Source organism: Cololabis saira, chromosome 14, assembly GCF_033807715.1.
Source record: "Cololabis saira isolate AMF1-May2022 chromosome 14, fColSai1.1, whole genome shotgun sequence".
Lineage (NCBI taxonomy): Eukaryota > Metazoa > Chordata > Actinopteri > Beloniformes > Belonidae > Cololabis > Cololabis saira.
This window is the reverse complement of record NC_084600.1, coordinates 5,836,896-5,848,683: the sequence shown is the minus strand read 5'-3', so window position 1 is coordinate 5,848,683 and position 11,788 is coordinate 5,836,896. Positions and strand designations below refer to the sequence as shown.

General features: G+C 42.5%; 1 protein-coding gene across 1 annotated transcript; it reads left to right on the top strand.

Annotated features, from left to right (window-relative positions):
- Positions 1–1,478: 1,478 nt before the first annotated feature.
- Positions 1,479–10,859, top strand: plac8l1 (PLAC8 like 1). The gene is made up of 4 exons (XM_061739467.1): positions 1,479–1,747; positions 2,490–2,725; positions 6,145–6,281; positions 8,396–10,859. Exons 1-4 carry the CDS (start codon positions 1,722–1,724, stop codon positions 8,525–8,527), a joined length of 531 nt encoding a protein of 176 aa, XP_061595451.1. The 5' UTR covers positions 1,479–1,721; the 3' UTR covers positions 8,528–10,859.
- Positions 10,860–11,788: the final 929 nt, after the last annotated feature.

Sequence of the window (11,788 nt, the reverse complement as noted above, 5' to 3'; positions counted from 1 at the left end):
AATCTGAGGATGAAGGTGCAGGAATGTCGAAGAGCTTGAACATTTCTGTCCTAAAAGTCCAGCCAGTGGTGTCCTCACTTCCTAGATGTTTGCAGAGAGGAGGACGCTCCCCCAGGGGAAACATCGACCTGTTCCAACTTTTTATAATTGCTGTCATCAAATTCAGAATGAGCTAATATTTACCATTAAAAAAGGCAACGCTGTCTCAGTTCAACGTCTATGATACAGTATGTTGTTTATGATCCACTTGGAAGTAAAACATGGATTTATTAGATCTGTAAATCATTTATCTATTTACATTGTACTCAGTGTCCCACCTTCATTGGATTGGGGTTTTATTTCTGTGCTTTAAAAAGCTTTGAAGGCAAATAATTTTCGTTCCACCTCAGTTGATAAAGAAATGAAAATTGATTATCAGGAGTCCCATTTTTATGCCTTTTTTCTTCACTGCATACTAAAATGACCATTACAGCAGATTCACATCGTCTTTTTTACATGCAAGTAAGTTTGAACTGAACTTTCAAACCAGTGAAACTCTCCTGACGTGTCCTAGCAGCACGTAAACCTTTTCTCTACCACATTCTCCCGCCTAGAGTGCATAAACCACAGGTATCACTGGTTCAAAATGAACCTTTCACTTCCTGTCTCTCAGCACGTACAGGCCCGTGTTTCTACCATAAGGGGAAGTGTAGCACTTGTTTAAAATTGCAAATTCAACAAATGTCATTGAAAGTGAATTGAACCATTGAAAAATGGTCCTGGGTTCAAGTTACGATAAGTGATTATAACTTAAACGCATTGTCAATGACTATACATTGTTTGAATTGGTTGATGCTATTTAAAGAAGGTATGATTTTGCATTGTAATGCATTATATCTAAATGTTTAACAGAATGACTGTAACCTTAATGTGAGTGTCAAAAGGAGCACTGGTCTTATTTGACAGAAATCTAGAATATATTTTGTAGTAGAATTTCCTTTATTTTTACTTTTTTCTTTTCTATGTTTCTTTTCCTTTTCTTTACTACCTCTTTAGGTTTGCTTTTCATTTTTGTCTTGTATTGTATATTATGTGTCGGACCCCAGGAAGAATAGCTGCAGTTTTGCTGCAGCTAATGGGGATCCAAATAAAACTATAAACTATGAAGTCACAGGTCACACAAATGGTTGTGACTCCTTTTGTTTGAGCTTCTACTTAATTCCCCACAATTGTACAAGTGAAAATAATTTGTATGCATTTGCTTCATTTCTCCCACTGAACCAGACGTACGCTAACCTGCTGGTGTGTGTGTGTGTGTGTGTGTGTGTGTGTGTGTGTGTGTGTGTGTGTGTGTGTGTGTGTGTGTGTGTGTGTGTGTGTGTGTGTGTGTGTGTGCGTGCGTGCGTGCGTGCGTGCGTGCGTGCGTGCGTGTGTGTGTGTGTATATTATTTTATCTGAGGCTTTCATATTCGTGCACCCCGATGTGTATCTGCCCTTTCTGCATTTGCAGTATTAGCGGGGTGCACGGTGCAGCCGCCCACATAAAGACAACTACAAGACTTATCTGGCTGGTGCAGCTTCTGGCTGAGCCATCTGACTGCGGGTTTATCTGCTCCGACACACTCCCTCTCAGTGGGAAAGTGTCACACCGCCCCCTCCTTCACCTCCTCGCCCCCGCTGACTCCCCGCTCACTCGTCTCTCTCGTCTCTCCTCCACCTCTGGATGATAGCAGCTCCCAGTCATGGAGGAGACAGCAGTCACACACCAGTAAGTGTCTTTATGTCCCTACTAATACACTTTGTTGTCAGCACAGGACACAATCAAATTACAACCAATAGCCTTTTGTCTTACCCTGCTTCTTCACGCTATTATTCTCTTTTATACTCCTGTGATAAATGATATTGGAAATAAGAAGAACAGGAGCGTTCTGAATCGATGACTCCTGCAGTTCATCTCCTGCATCTGATACAATCAAAAAGTGAAACATTTTCCCATTTTTTTTTGCCAGCAGCTGCAGTTTTTTATGTTAAATAATGTTCAAGAAAACAAATGCAGTTTAATTCCCATTAAAAGCTGGACGTTTACAGGACTGTCTCAGAAAATTAGAATATTGTGATAAAGTCCTTTATTTTCTGTAATGCAATTAAAAAAACAAAAATGCCATACATTCTGGATTCATTACAAATCAACTGAAATATTGCAAGACTTTTTATTATTTTAATATTGCTGATTATGGTTTACAGTTTAAGATTAAGATTCCCAGAATATTCAAATTTTTTGAGATAGGATATTTGAGTTTTCTTAAGCTGTAAGCCATGATCAGCAATATTAAAATAATAAAAGGCTTACAATGTTTCAGTTGATTTGTAATGAATCCAGAATGTATGACATTTTTGCATTACAGAAAATAAAGGACTTTATCACACTATTCTAATTTTCTGAGACAGTCCTGTATATTGAATCCCTTCTACAGCTGTTTTAATGGCAGGTTTGTTGAAACTTATTTCAGGCCAGAAAAGTCAGCAGCAGAACTTTGTCCATCTGCGTGTCAGGACGAGGAAGCGGGGGGCTTCGCCTGCACAGGAAGGGAAGATAACGGGAAGCCGAGCACGTTCCCTGCCATGATGGACCCGGTGCTCACGCAGCCCGGCCTCGGCGTCACCACGACAACCGTCACCACCATCACGCAGACGGGAGGAGACTGGAGCACGGGGCTGTTTGATGTCTGTGGAGACAGGATGACATGTAACATGCCCGCACAGCCACCCACAAGCACAGCTATGATTTAACACCCACGTTATTACAGGCAGCGCACGATGAATTGTTCCAGAGTGCGATATGGAGAAAATGTAATAGGTGACAGGACGACGGTGAGCTCACAAATGATTTGCCTTGTCGGCCAAAGGGGTCGGCGGTGTTTTATGCAGCATGGGATATTATGTTGTCCTGCATGAAAATATTATTTCACATCCTGGCTGCAAATGTTCAGGGTCAATTGTGACATAACTTGTGGAGATCCTGAAAGGCCCGGCCCTTTCACTTTCTAATGTTCTTGCCCGGTGTTCTGCCAATTTCTGTTACCTGCCGAGAAATGGTACTTTGTGGTTCTGCACATGCGCACAGACAATTTTCAAAGTTTGATTGCCACGCTAAATTGATAATATGGGATGTTGAGTATTTGATCCTTCAAAATACACTACCCATGACATGAATCGCATTACACTTTGTGAACATTATACGATAAAGAGAGAAAAAAAAAAACAATTCTATCACTTTATTTGATATTCATTCAGTCACTGGCCTTTATTTAACCAGGCAGGGGCCTCATTAAAAATGGAGTGCGTAGAATTCATACTAAAAGTGCACGTACACCCAAAAGCCGAAAATGGCGGGCGCAAAAAAAAAATCTGGATCTATAAAACCGCGTGCACGCAGACTTCCACGCAATGTTCTCTTTATAAATCACAGTCCAGCTAGAAGGCTGCGCAGCTGAATCCGCCTCATATCCCGCCCTCTACACGCCCACTTCATACCAAAAATGGTATGTTTTTGCATATGAATGAGCCTGCTGAGCATGCGCAGTGGCTTCCTGCAGCCTGTTTGGCGTCAGAATGAATGAGGGTGTCCAGCACGGTGCCACTGAATTTCACTGAGATCGAGATGTTGTGGATGAGGTGGAGGACAGGAAAACGACATTATTTTGTGGTCACAGTAAAAGTAGAAAAATAAATAGTATAAAATACAGCGAGTGAGTGGCAGCACGCCGTTGATGCGCTAAACGCCGTGAGTGCCCTGGCGCAACAGTGGGGACATGCCCCCCGTCTTTTCAAAACCATGTTTTTGTCCCCCCCACTTTTTATAGTTTAAAAACTAACGGTAGGATCAGCCATTAACTGCAAATCACACCCTGTGCGAAGGGCCGGGCAGCCCCGCTCCCCCTCCTCCTCTCCCGTCTCCCCTCAGAGCTGCTCAGGGAAGGTTTATGGTTCCGCGTCACCAACGCATCATGCGTCGTTTTAACGCGGGACCATAATTTAGGCTTACACCCGCACCTAAAGGTTTCACGCGCGCGTAAAACTCATTATATACTGTATATATAAAAAAATCTGTGTCCCTTTTAGGGAAGAAATGAGGGGCTCCGTGGAGCCCCTAAACGCTCTACGAAGCCCCTCATTTGTTCTGTCCTAAAGCGGTGTGTGAAGAGGAGGCAGCAGCAGCAGCAGCAGCAGCAGCAGCAGCAGCAGCAGCAGCAGCAGCAGCAGCACCAGAGTCCTGACTGACGCTGAGCTTCACACACAGAAGGACACGATCAGCGCTATTTTATTATAAGTCTGACATATGTTGTGATATGTGATGACATTATTAAGAGTATGACATGAATCTGGCTTCATTTCACCACTTCACCGCCTGCGTCGCGTTCTCTGTGTCCCTCCCACTATGGGAGTTTTTACTCCCACTATGGGAGTTTTTACCTGCCATTGTTTATATAATAATTGCTCGGGGGTTTATGTTTATGTTTATGTTCATGTTCATGTTTATGTTCATGTTCTGGATCTCTGGAAAGCGTCTAGAGACAACATCTGTTGTATTAGACGCTATATAAATAAAATTGAATTGAATTGAATTAAGTAAATTCTTACGGGAGGGTCCTAGTTGCCGTAAAGATAAGCAGATTTTTCGGTTAGTTTTTTCTTTTTAGATCCGAGGCTTTGCGTAGATGGCGGCTTCCGCAACTTTCAGGCGCTTTTTCTGCGCAAGCAAGCTTTATAGATGAGGCCCCTGGGGCCTCATCTATAAAGCTTGCTTGCGCAGGGGGGGGGGGGGGGGGGGATGCCGCTCCGAACCCACTACTCCACGCCGAAGAGGAAAAAAGAAAGTGTTCTGATTAAAATAAGGAAAGTTGGACTATATAACAATTGCGTTCATAAGGATAAAGTCTTTAAAAAAATAAAAATTAAAGAAATAGTCTCTTCTCCCCGTGTGTGTCTGCCTGTCATGCACGGGCTTTTGGGCGTACGTGCACTTTTAGTATGAATCCTACGCACTCCATTTTAAATGAGGCCCCTGGTCATTAAGAACATTCTTATCTACAATGGCGGGCTGGCAAGTGACAAGGACCACTTGGGGGCAAAGAAGTGGTTTAGGGAGTAAAACAGTAAAATTGTAGCTCTACAAAAGATAGAAAACCATTAGGTAGCATTTTTTGGCAAAGCAGCAGAAATTGGCAGAACACCGGATCAGAACACAGACATGTCCACTCGTAAGAACTGGATGTCCCTTTTTCTTAGACGCCCACGACTCTATCCAGTAAACCCCCGTCCTGTCCCAGCTCAGCACCAAAGGATGAATAAATAGTGCTAGAAAAAAACAAACTACTGTTCCTGCGGTTGGGAGAGAGATGAAGCAGACGATGGAGACTCAGGTGGAATGTGTGTCTACTGCCCTCAAATGCTCCCAAACAAGCCGTGGAGAGGGACCTTTACATTCACACTGAAGTGGAGATTGCCAATAGAGATTAGTCTGAGAAATCAATACTTAAAGTTTTAACTTACTTTTAAATGCTCTGAAGGATCCTCTGGGAAATAACTTAGATCTGTTACTTAACATTCAAACAGCCTGGAAAGGAGGAATTTTGATAAGTAGCTTGAAGAACAAGAAAATCAAAGTGTTTAAAGGTTTTCACTTGTGGGCAACCGGGCTTCATTATCCAACTTTTTTGTCTTATTGGAACTTTAACACACCTTTTTATGTTTTTTGAATCACCTCCATATTCAAAAGCCTTGGTTCAGTTTTTAACATTTTGATTGATTGATTGATTGATTGGACTTTGGGATTCTGCATTGCATGAAACTGTAGCTCCCTCCCACAACTCCTAAGAGAAGTCTGCATTTTAATCACATTTACAGGGGGGAGGGGTGGTAGTCCAGTGGCTATAGAGGAATGGCAACCAAGATGAACCACCATGAGCCCCTGAGCAAGGCCTTAACCCTAATTGCTCCATTGCGTGTCTCAAATGTAAGTTGCTTTGGATAAAAGCATGTGCTAAATGACAGTAGTAGTAGGTTAACATAAAATCTCACATCAGATTCCTGCAATAAGAACTAAAACAAGTTATTCTATATATTATCAAAGGATTGTTGCTTTGGTCTTGGTCCCGGCCACAGGTGTTCTCGGGGCGCTGCTGCCGTGCTGCTTAGACCTGAGTTTATCTCACCAGTACGGGGAGTGTCTGTGCCTCCCTCTCCTGCCGGGATCCACGTTTGCCATGCGGGTCGGGATCAGGGAGCGTTACAAGATACGGGTGAGTGCGTGCATTTGCATACAAATAATCATGTCTTAGAGGGGGGTGAAGATTTCTACTGCTCGTCCTTGAACACGCCTAAAAGAATACTTTTAATACATTAAGAATGAAACGTAGCTACGGAAGAGTATTAGGGCCAGGCAAGATAAAAATAAAAATAATATTTTAGAGGAGGAGGATTTTTTTTTCATCATGCACTTCGAGAAAAAAGTTGAAATGTCGAGATTAATGTTGAAGCACAATTTTGAGAAAAAAGGGCTTGGTCGTCTTGATGTCATCACCTGGCGGAGCCGTCATGTTGGATGCTACCTGAGCTGCTCTTCGGACCACTGCACACTGTGTACAGACGTGCTCCCTCTTCGTTTTGTCTTAGCCTACTGGTACTTGTAATCATTACTTTCCGTTATTCTGTAACCATGGTAACCCGTTGCTGTGTTGTGGCTGCAGCAGCTCCACATAACAGACGTGGGGAAAAGATCGCTAATGGTTTAACTTTTCACCGCTTTCCTGCTCGGAGGCAGAACCACGGAGGCCGAGTATTTGAGATAACAGAGTAAAAGAGTATAAGAATCGTCGGCTCGCTTGGATCGCGGCTGTAACGACCAAACATAACCTTCCACAGTAAACCACAAACAAACACTCACACAGACCGGGGTCGGATCATTCACACAGGTTTTATTCCCCACATCTCCAGCTAAACGCAGTTGCTGGCCAGCTCTCTGCGGTGAGATTAACCCCAATCTTCAGATAAAACTAGTTTGTTGAGGAAAAAATATTAACTCTATATGTAGCTGCAGAGGAAAAAAATAATCTCAAGAGGAAAACAAAAATATTGCTCAGGCCTCGGAGCCTCTTCAGCATAATATATCAGTCGAAAAAGAAAAAATTAAGAGTCATACAAAACATGTATGTTGTACTATTATACTAATTTATTGAAACACATGGTGAGTCAAACATTTACCAAAACACCCGCAAACAAGGTAGCCTAAGACGTAGGTTGTGCAGAACTGCTGGAGTAAATCCTCATCGGAGCTCCACTCTTTGATAGGGACTTCATATGGACCCAACCCGTTAAAGGAGCATGAGGCTCCTTTTAAGAAATGAGACTCTCTAGCGCCACCCTTCACCACGACGGCCGTCGGGGGTACTGCAGCCAACAGTGAAGCCGGCACGGGAGAACGGGGAGAACGCACATGCAGCGTCATGTGACGTCACATCCGCAGGACAGCGCGGGAAATTCCGGTCACAATTGCAGCACATTTTGCAGCACACAGCCTGTTCAAGGCAACGGAGAGATACACTAGAGGGCTCATTCTTTTGGGTTTGGAACGCTTCATCTGACATTATTACTAGAAAACTTAAAACGTATACAAATTTTTTTCATAAATCCTGCCTCATGCTCCTTTAATAATCATTATTTTCTCCGTATACCGCTCCCTGGCTTCCTTGTTTAAGGTATCCCGGTGAATTCCAGTTCCTTTGCAGCAGTTTAACATCTTTTTTTTGCGTTCCGTCTGTTCACTTGATGCTACCAGACTGTTACTACACTGCTGTTTGTTTACACTCACGAGGCTGCCAACACGGCCGCTGCGTCCCAGAATGCACCTTGGTGACCAAGCCCTATTTCAACATTAATCTCGACATTTCAACTTTTTTCACAATAATTGCACAATAAAAAAAAAATATTCCCCTCTCAAATATTTTCTCTCCTGCATGGTCCTAATACTCCTCCGTAAAAACGAGACAATGAAATGATGAATTGTCCGTTTTTTGCACAAGAGAGGGATTAGCCCTTTTAAAACAATGTGTTACTAAATGATTATGTAATTACATGTGGGCAATAGGACACACATGGAAATTTCTGAGTTTATATTCTCCTGTATTCTAAGGTTCATGCTATTCTCGCTGTGCTCCTGCTGCATGAAACTGCGTTTCCGTGTGTGTGTGTGTGTGTGTGTGTGTGTGTGTGTGTGTGTGTGTGTGTGTGTGTGTGTGTGTGTGTGTGTGTGTGTGTGTGTGTGTGTGTGTGTGTGTGTGTGTGTGTGTGTGTGTGTGTGTGTGTGTGTGTGTGTGTGTGTGTGTGTGTGTGTGTGTGTGCATCCTTGCATCCACAGGGGAGTGTGTGTGAGGACTGGACCACAGTGTACTGCTGTTACCCTCTGGCTGTGTGTCAGATGATAAGAGAGATGAAGCGGAGGATGAAGACTCAGACGTATCATGTGTCGACGGCCCTTGAATGCTCGTGAAGTGACCGCTGAAAGGACCGGGGCCTTTTCTCTTTCATTCAAGCAGAGATTGGTGAGGAACCGACGGAGAATAGTCTGAGGAAAATCAATACTGTAGGGTTGGAACTTACTTTTAAATGCCTCTGACAATCCCTCGGGAAATAACTCAGGTCTGTTGTTTAACATTCACAAAGACTGGAAAAGAGATGTTTTCATTAATGGCTTGAAGAGCAGGAATACTCATAGATTAAAAGGCATGAATTTAAAACTCCCTTGTATGCTGTAATATTTTCATAACAACCACATTGTTAATCTGCTGTTGGATTTGATTATTCCTAATAAAATTGGTACTTCTAGGCAATCATTGATTTGCATGTATTATTTAGCTGTAGCAGGGCTTTGAGGCCGCGTGCAGCTTTGCCTCCAAGACTGCTGACTGCACTTCACAGCCGAGTTAATTGATAGAAAAAAAGCAGTAAATGAAGTGTAAAAATCTTGATGACTCGTGTAGGCCGATACCCTTCATTTGAAATATTATTCCCAAATCAGCAGAGAAATGAACGTGTTCATTTCCCGCCTGAGACGCAGGGAAGACGAGGCGAGGAGACGTGGTCTCTTCCTAACCTTGCAGGACAAACCTCAGCATCTCCCCAACCAATCCGACTAACGTCTCATTTCAATGCTACATTTAAGGCTAAAGTCAAGCTAGAGGAGCAAAGAAAAGCTCTTTCTGTTTAAATTTGACCTGAAAAGTCAATTGTTTGCTTAAGAAAGCTTATTGGAAAGGTTGAGACGACATGTGTTCAGCATTCAGAGCGACCCGCTTGATTTAGCAGTGTGTGCAGGCCATAATACAGTTTCCATTACAGGTCCAGTTTGGGAATAATGAAGCCTATTTTTATATTCCTGTTATTCTTTTGGCCATGTATTTCTTGATTCCCCCCGAGGCATTCAATCATACTATTAATTCAGTCCTGATTGCCGTGGTTCCCTGAACCTGAAATGCCAACCAGAATGAGCGGATATGAAAATGTTATTTATTCCCAAAGCAGATGGATCCTCAAAGGGCAAATATGTAATTTGTTAACTCTTACAGATGTGATCTCTCACCTGGCAGCTGCCTCCAATGAAATTAGCAATGAGAGAAAATTGGTTTGGAGTCTAAAATGTGGATATGAGTGAAGAATAAAATGTGATCACGTTATAGAGAGTGTCTTTCCCACTTCAGTGAGCTCAGCCTGATGAACGTACACGTATTAGAATGATGACCATTACATTTACATGATTCATACATTGTTGGTTTAGAGTCTAATAAATGTCCTTGCTACTAAATATCACAGAGCAAGTGAGTCCAATTATTTGCAACAAGGGGAAGCTGGCTGGCGGTGCTTGACTTTTAAAGAGGAAGATGGAAAGATGGCCGGGGAAACATTTCAGACTGGTAGTCGGAGCGTTTTTTAGACGGCGTGAGCTGAGGGAAACCATCGTAGAGGGCAGAGGTGAGGTGCACTAACAGCCTGCTGGGATGTTAACTAAGCAGGGCAGAAAAACAACCCAAACAGAATATTGGGATCAGAGAGCAGAATCCCGACTGCAGTGAAGCGCCAGAGGACAAATCAAGAGGAACAACAACAACTAAAGGCAGATAAAAGCTAATGCTGGTCAAATGTTGTCTTGAAGCATCAAGGTTAGCAGAATCTCCAATCCAGCAGAAGGAAGCTGCCAGGGCTGAGAATAGTAGAGATTTAGGAGACAGAACCGTCTGCAGCCGCCGGCTCTGACGCGATTGTCTCCCCTCCTGCAATTAAGCAGACCCACAAGCAGAGGGACAGGAAAAAACCCTCTCACTGAGCGGGATGTCCGGAGGGAACGCAGAGGCGGATGTCATCTAACAGCTAATGTAATAAGAAGAGCAATAATGGCTCTTGTGCTGAAGTGCTTAACATTCGCAGATGAGGACAAACGATCGCACACGGTGGTCCTTTTGCAGAAATAAACACGTGCAGTGTTGCATGCTATTGTTGACTGTGAGTGCTCTTAGCCATTAGATTAAAAATAAAAAACAAATATAAGCACATTTACATTATTGAAGCCTTAATTTAACCAACCATGTTGGTAATTAAGCTGCAACAGGTTCACTGCAACTGTAGTCTCAGGTAACCAGTACTGGAGTTGAGGGGGGATGAGGGTGGGTGAGGGGGGACGGCATCCCCCCTGAAATAAAAAAACGGTCCAAATCATCCCCCCTGTAAAACTGCCATCCCCCCTTTCCATCCCTTATGTCATTTCATCAATGAATGTGGTTTTACTGCTATTTCAACATTTAGAGTCATCACCAGAAAAATAACTTATTTGACAATTTTCACCTGTTTCAAGTAAATTTTCACTTGAAATAAGTAGGAAAATCTGCCAGTGGGACAAGATTTATCTTTTCAGTCATTACAAGCAACAAAATCTTGTTCCACTAGCAGATTTTTCTACTTATTTTAAGTGAAAATCTACTTGAAACAGGTGAAAATTGTTGTTTTTTCCAGTGATGAGTCTTGTTTTAAGTGTAATAAGATTTTTTTTTTACTAAAATGAGACATTTTAACTAGAAATAAGACAAATATTCTTGTTAAGATTTTGAGTTTTTGCAGTGATCCATGTTACTTATCCTGTGAAGGACAGAGTCATATTGATAAGTTCAGAAAAGTGTTTTTTATTGTTGTGTTTTGATGTATTTGATGTAAGCCCAGTGGATATTTAAAGCTTACAGAAGGCTGCATTTAACTGCTGCTATGTCATTCCTGCAGTATTTCTGCAGGTGTTTTGGGGACTGCTATTATTTGTAATATATTATATTATTTGTAATCAGCACAAATCTAAGTCCCCATATGATCAAATCCACCATAACCCCTGATTTTCTTTTACAACTCGAGTACTGCAGGTAACCCATCGCCGCTGTGATGTTTCACATCTGTAGATTGTCCCCACAGTAATACTGAGATCACTGCAAAACCTGCACCAGGTCCATGTGTTTCCAGAGCAGCCGTGGATGATAAAAGCCTACAAAGACAAACATTCCAGCACTGGCGTAACATGTCTGACCCGCAGGACTTTCACTGCTCTCAAATGAGTTGATAATTGGAAATCTGTTTGTAAATCCAATATTTACAGTTTTTTTCCCTCTTTGTAGTGTCCTAGTGGATTATTCCAGGGATTTTACTGCCGGTGCATTTGAATTATACGGGAGAGACAAGTTTAAGCAAAACTGGGACATTTTTAACACTGTGTTGCATC